The 16,331-nt window shown below is 41.8% G+C and overlaps 1 protein-coding gene across 1 annotated transcript; it reads right to left on the bottom strand.

Annotated features, from left to right (window-relative positions):
* Positions 1-5,764: 5,764 nt before the first annotated feature.
* On the bottom strand, positions 5,765-11,970 carry LOC136439631 (26S proteasome non-ATPase regulatory subunit 12-like). The gene is made up of 11 exons (XM_066435100.1): positions 11,834-11,970; positions 11,337-11,396; positions 10,820-10,948; positions 10,448-10,555; positions 10,098-10,202; positions 9,519-9,668; positions 8,799-8,933; positions 8,273-8,385; positions 7,833-8,007; positions 7,243-7,320; positions 5,765-6,759 (listed from the first exon to the last, which is right to left on the bottom strand). The coding sequence occupies exons 1-11, from the start codon at positions 11,924-11,926 to the stop codon at positions 6,547-6,549; spliced, it is 1,359 nt and encodes a 452-aa protein (XP_066291197.1). The 5' UTR covers positions 11,927-11,970; the 3' UTR covers positions 5,765-6,546.
* Positions 11,971-16,331: the final 4,361 nt, after the last annotated feature.

Raw genomic sequence — 16,331 nt, 5'->3', positions numbered from 1 at the left:
TTACTTTTTTTTAGATTTTTCTGAGGGTTTTTAAAATGCTGCAAGACAATTTTCATAACAAACCAAAACGGCTAAAATGCCAGCACAGTAAGATAGAAATACTTTTTTTTTAACTTTTGAAGCTACGTTTTTTGCAATTGTGCAAATCCACCAAACCTGTCTAATAGAACATACTATCTGGGTAATCAGGGGGTATGGGCCGTATAACTTTTGGTGCCGACCAATACAGAACCGAGAAGTCTTCTGCAACCGACCAACAAACATTACGCCGCCCAAACGGGCTGCAATCAATGTGTTTTTCAGGGAATAAAAGAAAAATACGAACTGTGTCGCAGGTATAACGATAGCTGAGAAATAGGGGTCCAAATTAAAGGGAAACAAGTCTGATTTGCTTCTCAAGCAGGAGAAAGTCCGAGCCGGAACGTTCAGTATGATACAGCCGGAACGTTCAGTATGATACAGCCGGAACGTTCAGTATGATACATCTCACAGGTTGTTGCTGTTGGCCCCTTTTCTCTGTTACTTCGTTGCTTTGAATACTACTAGTAGTCCTAGCGACGTCTGCGCGGTCTGCAGCAAGCAGGAGTCAGCGTCTTCTTCATCGTCTTCCAGAACCTACGACACCATCCCTCCTTTTTGGTAGGCTCGTCATCATCAAGTATGGTGATACTGCGTTTGACGGCTACACCTTGTTCGCTTCCCTGGCCGCTTGCGTTCTTGATGTAGTTTGGGAGGCTGGCTGTCAGAGGGTGAGGTCCAGTTCTTTCCTCCATATCGTCGCACATCACCGATTCGAATGTTTGTTGGTCGCCAGTGGTGAAGCTCACCATTTGCCTCTGCACATTCATCGCTCGATCAAAGCGCATGACTTCTGAGGACGAGGTTTTAGACGTCGCCTGTAAGATTGATACCGAGGAAACTTCCGTGGAAGACATCCCGTGGGAGAACGACTCCTTACAGTCTGAGTTTCCCAAGTTCGTCGCTTTACTTTCCATGTTTTCAAGTAAAAAGCCAAGATACTTAAGCAGTTTTAACTCGTTTGTGTGGACTTTCGTCGTCAGGACACACAGATGTTCGTAAACCTTTGTTCCGTCACAATCCTTGCCCAGTGCGAGGAACAATAAGACGCGTTCTAGAACAGGTGCGGCTGGGCCAGACAGCCAAGGAACGAAATCCCAGAGAAGCGGCCGAGAGATCATCTGCAGTGAAGTTTAGATGTGGATTGTCAATGCTGTTTTTCCAGAATGGCGAGAGTTTTAGAGCTCATCAATAGTTAACAGGCATCGCCATGATGGTTAGGAGCTTTTATAATAATCTCCAGCCACAATAATGAAATAAACTACTGGCTATGTAGATATCTGTAAGATGTTTCTCGCCTAACAACCTTACAAATGCGCGAGTACAAAAGCCCATGTACAAAAAGAAGCGGGAAGAAACGTTCCATGATCAGGAGATGGTCCATGTTTCTATTGTGCCTGCACAAGTCAGCTTGGTTGGCCGGGGAAAGCATGCCTAGGTCCCGACTTATTGGATCGCCAAACCCAGTTTGAATTTGCTTCATGCCTATTATCAACCGAGGCGAGGGGCTCCATTCCTCGATCATCTCCGAGTCTTGTGCGCGTGAGAAATTTGCGCGTGAAAAATATCCGCGCAAATTTCAAACTTTATTGCGTGTGAAAATCACTTGAAAATTGAACAAACAAGGTTTTGAACTGTAGAATGCAACAATAGGATACTTATTTCCATTGCATGCCATCTCAATAGGTTTTGAATCCCTTGGGAGTCAGCTTATATATTCCCAATGGACCTAAAATTCAAACCAAAAGTTAAGGAAACATGCAAAATCATATAACGGGGTAATAATTTTCTAAGAATTTTATAATGCACATTTCTAGACACATTTCATGCACATTATCTTTTCACGCGCAAATTTCTCACGCGCACAAGACTTGGACATGATCGAGGAATGGAGCCCCTCGGTTGATAGTGAGCATGAAACAAGCTGGGTTTGGCGATCCAATAAGTCGGGACCTAGGCACGCTTTTCCCGGCCAACCAAGCTGACTTGTGGATGTACAACAGAAACATGGACCATCTCCTGGTCTTGGAAAGTTTCTCCCCGCTTCGTTTTGTACTTGCGCTACAATAAAAAGCACATTGATTTTATCCATTTTGGGGGGCGTAATGTTGGTGGGCCACCGAAGACTTCTCGGTTCTGTATTGGTCCGCGCCAAAAGTTATCCGACTTACATTCCCTGATTATTCAGATAGTCTGCTGGTGGGTTTGCACAATTGGAAATTGCAGAAAAACGTGACTTCGATATTTAAAAAAAAATGTATTTCCATCTTACTGAGACAAAACAAAGGAAGGCTCTGGTGGCACTCCTCATGTCTGGGTTCAGAGTTTTTTCCTGACTTGGAGGCCAATCAGACTGTCTCTGGAGAAGGGGCTATCATTTCTCCGAGCACCATCATCCGGAAAATCCAAATGGACCTTTGCCACTACTTGATGGTTTTGTTTGACAATTTCTGTCGTCATTTAGTTTGGGGTAATTGCCATTACCCAAAATATGATATCATAAATCACTTTTTTATCTTTTTTGCAAATGCTGCTGCACACATTTTTACAGCAAGAAAATGGCTGACATGCCAGCAAAGGACAACAAAGAAAAAATAATACAGTAAATTCCTTTTTTTTAAAGATTTTTTTTCTGAGGCTTTTAAAATGCTGCAAGACAATTTTCATAACAAACCAAAACGGCTAAAATGCAAGTTAAGGCTAACGTTTTGTCTCAATAAGATGGAAATACATTTTTTTTTAAATATCGAAGTCACGTTTTTCTGCAATTTCCAATTGTGCAAACCCACCAGCAGACTATCTGAATAATCAGGGAATGTAAGTCGGATAACTTTTGGCGCGGACCAAGAACCGAGAAGAACCGAGAAGTCTTCGGCGGCCCACCAACATTACGCCCCCCAAAATGGATAAAATCAATGTGCTTTTTATTGTAGCGCAAGTACAAAACGAAGCGGGGAGAAACTTTCCAAGACCAGGAGATGGTCCATGTTTCTGTTGTACATCCACAAGTCAGCTTGGTTGGCCGGGAAAAGCGTGCCTAGGTCCCGACTTATTGGATCGCCAAACCCAGCTTGTTTCATGCTCACTATCAACCGAGGGGCTCCATTCCTCGATCATGTCCAAGTCTTGTGCGCGTGAGAAATTTGCGCGTGAAAAGATAATGCGCATGAAATGTGTCTAGAAATGTGCATTATAAAATTCTTAGAAAATTATTACCCCGTTATATGATTTTGCATGTTTCCTTAACTTTTGGTTTGAATTTTAGGTCCATTGGGAATATATAAGCTGACTCCCAAGGGATTCAAAACCTATTGAGATGGCATGCAATGGAAATAAGTATCCTATTGTTGCATTCTACAGTTCAAAACCTTGTTTGTTCAATTTTCAAGTGATTTTCACACGCAATAAAGTTTGAAATTTGCGCGGATATTTTTCACGCGCAAATTTCTCACGCGCACAAGACTCGGAGATGATCGAGGAATGGAGCCCCTCGCCTCGGTTGATAATAGGCATGAAGCAAATTCAAACTGGGTTTGGCGATCCAATAAGTCGGGACCTAGGCATGCTTTCCCCGGCCAACCAAGCTAACTTGTGCAGGCACAATAGAAACATGGACCATCTCCTGATCATGGAACGTTTCTTCCCGCTTCTTTTTGTACATGGGCTTTTGTACTCGCGCATTTGTAAGGTTGTTAGGCGAGAAACATCTTACAGATATCTACATAGCCAGTAGTTTATTTCATTATTGTGGCTGGAGATTATTATAAAAGCTCCTAACCATCATGGCGATGCCTGTTAACTATTGATGAGCTCTAAAACTCTCGCCATTCTGGAAAAACAGCATTGACAATCCACATCTAAACTTCACTGCAGATGATCTCTCGGCCGCTTCTCTGGGATTTCGTTCCTTGGCTGCCTGGCCCAGCCGCACCTGTTCTAGAACGCGTCTTATTGTTCCTCGCACTGGGCAAGGATTGTGACGGAACAAAGGTTTACGAACATCTGTGTGTCCTGACGACGAAAGTCCACACAAACGAGTTAAAACTGCTTAAGTATCTTGGCTTTTTACTTGAAAACATGGAAAGTAAAGCGACGAACTTGGGAAACTCAGACTGTAAGGAGTCGTTCTCCCACGGGATGTCTTCCACGGAAGTTTCCTCGGTATCAATCTTACAGGCGACGTCTAAAACCTCGTCCTCAGAAGTCATGCGCTTTGATCGAGCGATGAATGTGCAGAGGCAAATGGTGAGCTTCACCACTGGCGACCAACAAACATTCGAATCGGTGATGTGCGACGATATGGAGGAAAGAACTGGACCTCACCCTCTGACAGCCAGCCTCCCAAACTACATCAAGAACGCAAGCGGCCAGGGAAGCGAACAAGGTGTAGCCGTCAAACGCAGTATCACCATACTTGATGATGACGAGCCTACCAAAAAGGAGGGATGGTGTCGTAGGTTCTGGAAGACGATGAAGAAGACGCTGACTCCTGCTTGCTGCAGACCGCGCAGACGTCGCTAGGACTACTAGTAGTATTCAAAGCAACGAAGTAACAGAGAAAAGGGGCCAACAGCAACAACCTGTGAGATGTATCATACTGAACGTTCCGGCTGTATCATACTGAACGTTCCGGCTGTATCATACTGAACGTTCCGGCTCGGACTTTCTCCTGCTTGAGAAGCAAATCAGACTTGTTTCCCTTTAATTTGGACCCCTATTTCTCAGCTATCGTTATACCTGCGACACAGTTCGTATTTTTCTTTTATTCCCTGAAAAACACATTGATTGCAGCCCGTTTGGGCGGCGTAATGTTTGTTGGTCGGTTGCAGAAGACTTCTCGGTTCTGTATTGGTCGGCACCAAAAGTTATACGGCCCATACCCCTGATTACCCAGATAGTATGTTCTATTAGACCGGTTTGGTGGATTTGCACAATTGCAAAAAACGTAGCTTCAAAAGTTAAAAAAAAAGTATTTCTATCTTACTGTGCTGGCATTTTAGCCGTTTTGGTTTGTTATGAAAATTGTCTTGCAGCATTTTAAAAACCCTCAGAAAAATCTAAAAAAAAGTAATTTAATGTATCATTTTGTCCTTTGCTGGCATGTCAGCCATTTTCTTGTTGTGAAAATGCGAAATTCTCGTGCAGCAGCACTTTAAAAAAAACTAGAAAAGGGGAGTTATGATATTATATTTTGGGTAATGGCAATTTAGCTCAAACTAAATGACAGAAATTGTCAAATAAACCATCAAGTTGTGGCAAAGGTCCACTTTCCACCGGAATCATTGGATTTTCCGGATGATGGTGCTCAGAGAAATGATAGCCCCTTCTCCAGAGAGTCTGATTGGCCTCCAAGTCAGGAAAAAACTCTGAACCCAGACATGAGGAGTGCCAGAGCCTTCCTTTGTTTGAACGGCAGACTGAATCTTCTGTAGAGGACTGGAAATGGGCACCGTATGCAGGTAAGGATGTAATTTTGGGATCTTTGGTCTGTTTTCTACATTCTATTATGAGAACACACCATTTTGGTGGCTTACTTTTATCACTATTGTGGTATGTTATATTCTTCTTTAGCCACTACAATTACGAGAAACTTAAACATCATGTTTTCAGTGCTGCTGTGTACTCCTACTAGTATATTGTAACAAGGTGTACTATAGCTGAAAAGCACAAAAGTCAATGACAGGAGTACGTTTTCCCTCTAGCTGTCAAGGAATCAACTTTATTCATTTCTCTAGCTGTCAAGGAATCAACTTTATTCATTTCTCTCCTGTAAGATGGATTTAATAGTAACATCTACTATAATTCTGCCAGGTCACATATACCAACATAATTCTGCCAGGTCACATATACCAACCACACTGATAAAATGTATCGTATCCAACACAACATCCTCCAGTAAAATGCATCTTAACTCTGCATACCAGCAGGGTGCTGTATTAGAGACCTCTCAAACACACCATTTTTCAAATCAGAGTAGCATACATATGTATATGTAAACTGGCAGATAAATTTTGATAGAGAATACACATCTTGGTATCCTGTTGTTGGTACAAAACCATGTGTTACTGATAGAGGAGTAAAGTAAAAACAATGCTAGTGGGATCAATGGAACATATTGTATGGAATATACAAGAAAAAGTCACATCCCAGTTCTACAAGTAAGAAGTTGCTTTCAACTATTCATCCAACATGGTGATATTGACATAGTAAAAGTTTTACACATTATTTCCATACACAATATAAAGCAATGAGCCAACAAGCTTTCAGTCAGTCCTCTGACACTTTTTAAGTTGAAAGCTTGTTGGTGAGTGCTTCATATTGTATTGTATATGGGAAAATTATATAAAACTTTTACTATGTCAATAACCATCAAAGATGAACCGTCATACGAATGGCGATATTGAGTTAAATCTTTTCTTTTTTTGTACAATCCTTTGTTCTAGGTTTTGTAGAAGGATGGTGGAGGAGTCAGTGCTGGAGCTTGTGGACCATCTCCTCCTTAGTGATGAGGTGAGTGGTTTTGTTGACCAGCTGCATCAGTTGGTTCAGGTTGTGGGACCACTCGTTCAGGATGTCGTTGGGGTCCTTGGGTCGCGCAAACGTCACCACGCCGTCCAGCCGGTCCGCCTTGGCGTACACCGTCTTGTCCACGACAAGCTTGGACAGGAATTCCTCTGTTTCCTGTTGGGGAAGAAAAGTAAACCATTGGTGTTTAACCTTCTCCCTGCTGCCTGACTCTGCAACCAATAGGGAATGGGGTGCCAAAGGGCTACTTCAGTGTGCTAAAGGTTACGGGGAGTCAAAAATTATGTTACACAATGGTCTCAAGCTACCAGAATTGTTCATAAAATATAAAACAATTTGGATTGCATGATCTTGTACTTGGAAACTAGCTACAATGTATCAGAGCATTACAGCAATATGTTGCAATAATAACCTAGTTTTTGTACTTTTCACACTTTTGAGGGTACTTTTAAAACCATGCAAAAATGTGGATATATGCCATCTATAATATGATACCTGTATATGTTTTAAAAGGATTTACCCCACTAAACTTTCTGGTTTGTATATTTGGAGTTAAATGAAGACAAATCTATTACTGGATACAGTCTATTAATCTGGATACAGTCTATTAATCTATTACTGTCTCGTTGGTAAACTCACATCCTCAGACAGGTCCAGTAGCTGGGCCATTCTCTTCATGGTGATGCGTGTGTAGTACTTTGCCATGATGCGGATGTTCTGCAGAAAGATAAAGGGATTGTGATGTTAGAGTAGGAAAGGATTGTGACATGTTGGAAAGGATTGTGACATGTTCTGTGTCAGTAAAGCAATCCTTGTTGTTGGGAATCAGTGATGGCAACTACTAGTAATCAGATACAATCAACAACTAGATGACAGGTGTGTGTCAGGTGTATCATATCTGAAAGAGGATTCATCTTGAAAATTCACACAAAATTCCCCTTAATGGGCTTTTTCTTTACCTTTGGCATGAAAATGGAGGCATAGTTTTCACTTTGTTTCCGTGTGTGTTTGTGGTTCCAGTGCAATATCTCAAGAACGATTCAAGCGATTGTGATGATATTTGGTATGTGGGTAGGTGATGTGAACCTGGTGGTCAAGGTCGAATTTTGGCCTCCTGGTGGATATCTCAAATATGACTGGTATAGCCAAGAAAACTTAAACATGTGCATCCCGACTTGTTACCATGTTTCCACCAAACAGACAGTGTCTATTGATCTCCTGACACTCACATGTTCCACTACTCTGTTGCGTAGCTCTGCCCAGCGTTTGTCGCCGGTCTCGGCGTGTGGGAAGATGTCGGTAGCGGGGCTGTCTGCTGACCCTTTTCTCAACTCCTGCTCATAGATTTCACACACAAACCCCCACCGCATCAGCTCTGCCGTCATGAAGATCTTCAGCAATTCCCTGAACACAAATCAGGTTGAAATGGTCACGTTTGTTTGGTAGTGTAGGCTTCACACAGTAAGAGTGTGGTCAACATCATATATTGTCTTTCAAGGACAAAGGACAAAGATGTGTGAGAAAAAGTTTAAAATTGTTTGTTACTGTTGTTACCAGAGTGATAAGGGCATTCAGATATTTGTTAAGTTGAAGATTGGAATTCTACATCAAGAACAAAGAAAATTCCAAAATTAAGAATGTTACACTGAAAATTATTCCCTGGACCTACTTGTATTTTGGAATTTCCTCCAAGTTCTTGTCTTCAGAGACGCGGTGAAGCAGGTCCGACTGTTCGTTGTCGTATGGTGACAGTACCAGATTCAGGACAACGCACTTCAAGGCCTGTATATGAAAATAAAAAGAAATAAATTTCAAGTTCTCATTACAGATGTAGCCTGTTTCAGTGAAACAATCAAATAAATTCAAACCTACCATTTTGTGCCAAAAACTTAAGTAAACCACAGAAATCAGGTAAACCTTTACACCAAACATATTGTGTAGCCTGAACTTTCATTAAGGTCCACTAAGGTAGAGCTACATGTATGTGTAAATCTGTAACTGTGCATATATTTGTTTGTATATTGTATAGTACTCCAGGAAGAATAGTGAATGAAGACCTCTACTGTACAGGTCACATGTTAACAACTATATACATATTCATAGTAAGTACGATGTATGTTACTAATGGATATCCTAAACAAACATACAAACAAACAATTGAAGAATGCAAACATGGGTCCCAGGTAATGTCCTACCTGTTGCCACTGTTCCTTGTTCTCCTTGACGGTGTCTGTTTTGTAGATGGCCCTGTAGTGTTTACAGATCTGCAGGTAGGAGCCCTCGTGTAGGTCAAGTTCAACCATCAGCTGGTAATACTTCAGCTTAAGCTCCTGCACGGGGACACAGCAATCCATATGTTAAAATGTGGAGTTAGCTATAATCTTTCCCACACCTTTCTGTGTATAGGGGTGGTGCCCATCTTCATTTTAATAGCCCTTGGACCACACAAGCCATTACAGTAGGGGGTTAGCCCACTGGTATTGGAGTGTGTTTCCATACTCTTTTTCATAAGTCCTTAGCGCTAAGCAGAGAAAGTAGTATGTACCATTTTGCAAGTCTTTGGTGTGACCTGGTCGAAGGTTGAACCATGCAAGATGAACACTCTATCTACACCCAGGCCATTGCATCGGTCTGAATGTAGCTTGGCATAATCAGTCAAGGAGTGCATATGGGAAATGAGATGGTTTCCTTCTCTTTTCATTTCTCTTCTTTTCAGACATACACTACAGATAGAAAACAACCCCTTCTCTTTATTCTTTCAAATCCAGTGATCTGACCATTCAAGCAATTCCCTATACTGTTTATATGTCCCTTATCCACCCCATGGACATTGCTTAAGATGTGTTCTGAACGTCAGCTACAGCATTTACCATCGCTAAGGAGTGGTAACAGCTTTTTGTGCAGAGAAGGCTCACCTCTGTGTCCTTCTCTGAGAAGACCTTGGTGTTGATTTTCTTACTGATGATTTGAGTGCGGATGTAGTCCTTCTTGGCCAGGCAGAGTCGCATCTGCTCAAGGATAAATTCTACCTTCTCTTTCTTCTCCATGGAACCAAACGTCTCAACCTGTAAATATAATTACAGTAAATACAGCATTGTTATAACAAAGATATAATACATCAAGAGTGGATTAATCCTCAGCTAACAGAGATCTTCTGCACTGCAATCACCCCTTATCAAGATATCTAGAGCCACATAGTTCTCATTTAGAACTTTTCTTTAGTTCATTTAGTTCCCCAAACTGGTTCTGCTAATGTGGCTTCTTTCTGTGGTCCAAGAACTAAATGCCACACAGTACACAAAGCTTGTATTTTATACATTTTAGTACCTATTCAGAATTACACTTGTCAGATGGCATTTGATAGTCTGACAAGCCACAACTGGGACTTCCATGTCTTAATTTTATTACCAACCAGCAGCCATTGATTTTCCAAGTTTCACCTGCACCACCTGTCCTAAAACAGTGTATGTTCAGAGATTTTATCTTCCACCCACCTGCAGGTCTTGCAGGACGTTTGCAGCCTCAGTAATGTCCCCCTCGTCCTCTTTGATCTTAGCCAGGATCCGTGTCAGCCGGGCTCTTTCAATTTCTACGTAGATCTGGTGGTAAGTAGACAGTCGAGTTAGAATTAATACGCCAGTTGACTTGGAACAAACACTGTCACAGAACTTAACATACCACATGCAGCCTTTATTTCCATAGAGTACTGAAATGAAGATCATGTGAACTTGAGGTAAGAATCACTGTCACTGACGAAAGACAGTCTGAAACGTCTGTTTCAAAAATTTATCCAGCTGCTTGAGTAACTTTTTTTGCTGTTGAGTCAAGAATGTTTGCCGCTCACCTTCCCTTCAGTGACTGTCCTGAGGGTGTCGATCAGTTTGAGTTTGGTCTCCATGTTCGGTGTCTTGTCTACATACGTCACTGCCTCCTGCACCATCTTAGTAATGGCCTGAGGAACAACGGGTTGGAAGAATATATGTCATCAGTGCCTGCATAAAAGGAACTAAAACTATCATCTATCTTTGAGTTTGAACCATTTTATCTTTAACTTTTCCTAATTTTTGGTCATCAGCTTCAAGTTGAAGATTCCATATTTTAAGATTTGCTTGTTTTACTTTTACTTTTTAGCACTAGAATAGATTAAGGTCAGAACTATTTCCTATTTGAAAAAAAAAGTGATAAATTCATTTTGTAAAGATAAGGTTTGTCCCACCTGCTTGAGCTGACTTCTCCTCTTGGACAGCAGGATGATGTTTTCGTTCAGTGCCTCCCAGTTCTTACATTCAAAACACAGCTGGACCAGCTTAACCAGGATCCGTGCTGTGGAGTGCATGTCAGCCGCCTGGGGTGGAAACATGGGTTATTAATACTTCTCATATTGTTGGTCATCGCGTGACAATAGGGAAAGTATGAGCCTGTGGAATGATGGTTTCTTGACATTTTACCGTCAACTGTACCCCTAACCTTAACCTTAACCCAAGTTGTCCTGGGCATGGTGCTGAGTTTTCCTGGTTGAATAGGGGCTGAGTTGTCCTGATATAGAGTCTGTGAAGTCCTAAACAATTTGTGCAAGCACACCATGTCATTTCTACTCTTCTCTTCAGAATACATGTGTTGTGTTCTTTAACAAGCAGGGGTATGACTATGGCTAGTATGAGGCTCCCCTTACACAGTACCGAAAGTTTAATGTCCCTCTTGACAGTGACTGTGGATATCGTGTTCTGACCCACCGTTCGTGTCTGCTTCTCCAAGGACAGTAGAATGTCCAGGGCTTCCTGCAGCTTCCCCTCCTGTTCAAGACAAAGTATTAAATCAGAAGACAGAATAATCAGCTGACAAAAACTCATATCAGAAACGGTATTGATGAATTACCCTATAAGTTTAAGTGCCTTGTCATACAAAAAGGAAACTGAGACCTCCGTTTCCTTGGAACAAAAGGGCGTTACATACCGTCCTAACGATTATATATTTACAATATATAAATCATACAATAAACAGACATCATTGTGCTCTTTTGTTGTCCGTTATGACTATCGTAGCTGTGATTATTTTGACTCTGGTTCGTGAAATACATGACATGTGCTTTCCTGTTGTTGTTCGAGGGGGAGGGGGGCAGACTGACTTGCAAATTTTCGCCTGAAACTAAGCATCGTTTACAGCGATGTATTATGCACCAGCTCACAAACAAAACATTCACAGAATTCAGTGAAACCTTAGGTAAGCTTACCTTGGCAAGGTTTTCACATATAGGCAGCTTCTCGTCCACAGTGGCGCTGTAGTCCACCTCCATCTTCGTCGGTAATCTTCCTTCGTCCGCCATGTTGCCGGTTTCAAGCGTATCCCACAATGCCTTGTTCGGCAGCAAGGGACAAATCATTCATCGGGGGACAAACCGTTCAATGTTGGAGGGGGTTGTACGGAAGGAAAAATTTCTCTTCAAGTTTCCATGCGTGGGCAATATTATCCTTACATATGTGACATGATTAAATCGATTCATAGATTTATACTTTCTTTTTGAAAACAGAAACACATTCACACACCAGTAGTTTGTCCAGCCAGAATTTAACGTTAATCACTTGCAGAAATAAAGAAACACAAAGTAGTAAAATTAACGTTATCTCTTGAAGTTGTGAAATACTGTAGAATGTAATGGATTTGCTAATGGTCCAAAAGTTCAATGATTTTTTATTACACCAAGGTTATTACAAACAGTTGAAAAGAACGAACGGCCAGTGAAGTCGTAACTTCATTCGCAGAGATAATCAATACATAATGATAATTTGACGACAGGTGGAAAGCGAGATCGGTCGTAAGAAGCAAACTGTTGTGAGTAAGATAGCCGTCAACTTGTGGGCGTTCTGACATTCACAATCAATGATTCGGATAAAGAGGAGCGTCACATACTAGTACATGTAGTTTGATGATCCTTCATACATTGGCTAGATTGAATAGACTCTTGTTACATTTTTTACTGTCTGTACCCTTGCAATTAGTCTATGGGCATGACTTTGCAAATAAAAGTTATCATTGTATATAGTCAACTTATCTGCAAAAAGGGCAGATAGCTATGAACGCATTTATGCTGTCTTTGTGCCAGTTCTGCAGCTGAATGTCCTTCCAAACATTTACCAAATTTCGACGTCGCATCTTCCACAGCCAGTCACGTCAAACTCAGAGCGTAAGACAATATGTAGACGATAGCGCACACCAGTCCTAAACACAGGATCCGAGCCGCGACAGAACCTTCACGCCGTAGGAGAAAGGGAATCCCATCATCAGTTGACCTCCACTGGTCTTCTCTCTGTCGTCTTAACTGGAAAAACAACAATGAACTTGAGTATGATGGGTGTGTTGACATTAATCTTAAACCTCATTGGTTTGAAACAGATTACATCACAAGCTCGAAATCGTTGGGGACACTTAGGCCTCCATTAAACATTCCTCCGGCCCCTTTTTTTCGAGTCTGTACTGTTGGCCAGTCGGATGGAGTATGCCACGGAGCCTAGACGCGTAAGAGACACTAAGCCTAAGCCCTAAACTGCAACGGGAAAACTATAAAACTTCACATCTTAAAAATGATAAAGTTCTTCTAATCAAGGAGGTTTTATTGTTCTAACCTGGCGAAGCACACGTCGATTGGCCCGGATCTGTTGTCGCAGCTTGGTCCGGACCTCCGCCACGGTCTGCCGCAGGTCCGACGGGTCCGGCGTCGCTCTGGACAGGACGGTCTCTCTCCTCTCGTTCACAGCGTTGTCTTGGAAGCCAACACTCCTCCCTGTCATCTCAAAATAGTTTGCACTAGCCGGTCACCAAAATCTCAACAAGTTTCCACACCTGTCCGCTGATCGATAGTAGTACGCGGTGTGCTGGACAGACTCCGGTGTCTTCGCCAGATAAATGCCGTCCTAACACAGGCAGGTAAAAGTGACTTCAAAAATCACCTTACCAAGATGGTAGTGCTATAGACAGGTGTACGCTGGGCCTAGCCTAGCAATTGCGACTGTACCATCTGTCAGTAAACCAGCAATAAACGCCCATGAAACTTTCACGAGGTGTTCTGATCATGAAGTTCACAGTTACACTGTACCGACGCTCGTAGGACCCTCAGACAGTTACTCCAACTCCAACTTGTCCTGACATGAACCCCTAAAACAATGGGTGTCGTTGATTACTCCATTGTCTTAGGTGGCAATCTTGTATCACCTCCGCGCGGATGTAGACAAAAGAATTTGCAAGGTTCTAGGCTAATTGCTCCAAGAAGGTTATGTTTTTGGTAGCGCGTGGATGTAACGTTATATTTGTTTGTGTGTCTGTATGTATGTATGTCGTTTAGCATCAGAACTCAACAACCTATGGCTGGATTGTCATGCATCTTGGTATGTGATAAGGACAGGTCCTTTCGAAGACTGAATGGTTAGATATTGCCCCCCTAGCGGCTCCTTGGTACTGCGGCGGCAGAACTTCCGGTTTTGATTATCTCCGAGTATTCTATGCAAGCCATGGTCACGAATTTTTGGCAATAGATTAGCTCTTGTTAAACACTGTCACTCTGGAATCCCTTTGCGACGTGTGAGAGGACGTTTCCGTTTACGGTCTTTCAGCTCTGCCTCGACTTTCGTGATACCCACATGCACCATCGACTGTGGAACCTTTTGAAGCAGAGTGGTTGTTTATCTCCATAACAGTTTTGGCGCCATTAAATATGTTCAGAAATGGATGGAAATAATCTCAAAGCAGATGCTGGGGGACCCAAACGTGACGTTTTTTTGTTGCTAACTTGACAAACATAGAAAAAAGTTTACAATTCTGCTAAATCAAACTACATTATAACACATCACAACATCACACTTCCTAAGATACCATAGAAAAACGTATAAACACCCCTGTAACCAAATGGGCAACACCTGAGAGAGATATCGACTCACCCACCCACACATCTAGAACTCTTCACACGGTCTCTTTTGACGTTTGCGTTCCGAGGAAGAAGGCACGGTAACTAAACCCTCAGGTATGGCATAGTGTACCTCACACTGATGCTGGAATTTTCACTAGATCTAAGATAAAGATTTTAAAGCACTGACAATGTTTTCGTGCGCATTTTTGGACAAAGTTCCTACAAAACTACTTGGGAAATTGCCTGAAACCGAATTGATTTCATAATTTTCGAATGGGTTGACCATGACTTGCCATTTTGCATGTTAGCGCTTTGGGGAACATAGTTTCATAGAAACACAAAAACGATAGAAAATGATCAGCTCTTTATGCTGTAGTGTACGTCTAATTTTTCTGCTTTATACAATAGTAGCAAATCCAGCCTGAAGGCATAGATCAGGTATGCCTTTTCAAAGTCCTGTGACGATCACCAGAGCTGTGGGAATGTGTCGTAGGGATATTTAGATTAAATACTATATCGTTACTGTGGACAATGGTTTTCACTGTAAATGTCGAGTGAAACATTTATCCTATAAGCTGAGGTTGTCATGTAATGGCTAGTGTAGCCGAGCTGGCAGGATTTCCATCTATATTCAAATAGCTTCAACACTAAAAGTATAGAGCAGGTAATGCTTTTTTTAAAGTTTCGTGACGACCACCAGATGTGTGGGAAAGTGTCGTGAGAATATTTAGATTAAATATGTACTATCCGTTGTTCCTATACCATGTTCGTCATATCAAATTTTCGTTCAGTAGCAAAGGAAAAGACAAGTGACCGGGAACAGATAAAGGCTTTCAAATGACATGGTACATAAGAACAAAAAACAGCCCCCCCAAAAAACAGCGGACATTTGATCAAGGGGTTGATATAATGCAATTGATACCGTATTTACGGAGATAAGGAGACGAAGAACTTTATTGTTCGACAATTGCAACAGGTAACGTAACGAATCGATTCTAAATACATGTATGCTCGGCTAAAATCAAGTTTCCGGACTTTTTGTGTTAAAGTTAGACTGTGTTCAGAAGTGGATGAAAGTTCCAAAAATTTGTACTACATTGTACATGTTATTTCACACCCACAGTACTAGTAACTCGTTCATCTCAGCCAAGTTGAATGTCTTGCGGTTGTGTATGCACGAAGCTCTACAGTATGAGCAAACTCCGATTGATGACGCTTCTAGAATTCTGGTCGCGCTTTCAGAAAAAAAGGAAACAAGACAACAAGTGGGCATGCGTCATAGCTGTCGCACAGGTATAGTAGTCACATGCACAGTATGTTTTATACCGTGGTCACACAGTATTCTGGTCCACATTACCTCATATGAACTTTGGTATGGTGGAATTCAAGAATCATCGACAGCTTGCTGGAAACAAAGTGGAGTGCCAAAGTTCAAATCCCAATATTGCAATGTTCACATGAGCTGGAGGCGTCGCTTTTTGCGTGTCTGAGGCTTGTGTCTCAATCATGGGTTTGGCCTAGCAATAATAATGAAAAAAATAGATAAGTGAATAAGAAAACAGTATCTTGAAAAAGAAAACACCCGGAAGGAGTCTGCAACGGAGGCTGGTACAAGTGTGATATCTAAAAATCGAAATTTGTTTCCAATCGCGTGAACGCCTTTGATAGCACCTTTCACTTCTCTGTATGTATCGGAGGCTCTGGTATGTATGTAATCTAATAAAAGTATAACAGTTCCCGGTCCGATATAAACGGGCAAACAGCCTAAAGAGTTCTCATTTGTTGAACTATGCATGTAACGTCTGTTATGCAGGGCCGATGTATTTATTCG

Source organism: Branchiostoma lanceolatum, chromosome 8 (assembly GCF_035083965.1).
Source record: "Branchiostoma lanceolatum isolate klBraLanc5 chromosome 8, klBraLanc5.hap2, whole genome shotgun sequence".
NCBI classification, from domain to species: domain Eukaryota; kingdom Metazoa; phylum Chordata; class Leptocardii; order Amphioxiformes; family Branchiostomatidae; genus Branchiostoma; species Branchiostoma lanceolatum.
This window is presented reverse-complemented; position numbering and strand designations above follow the sequence as displayed.

Excerpts from the sequence above, each read along its gene's own strand:
- LOC136439631 (XM_066435100.1), bottom strand. The coding sequence starts at position 11,926 with ATGGCGGACGAAGGAAGATTACCGACGAAGATGGAGGTGGACTACAGC. Across the intron at positions 11,397-11,833 it reads TATGTGAAAACCTTGCCAAG|GAGGGGAAGCTGCAGGAAGC; the intron begins GTAAGCTTACCT and ends TGTCTTGAACAG. Across the intron at positions 6,760-7,242 it reads TACTGGACCTGTCTGAGGAT|GAAACAGAGGAATTCCTGTC; the intron begins GTGAGTTTACCA and ends CTTCCCCAACAG.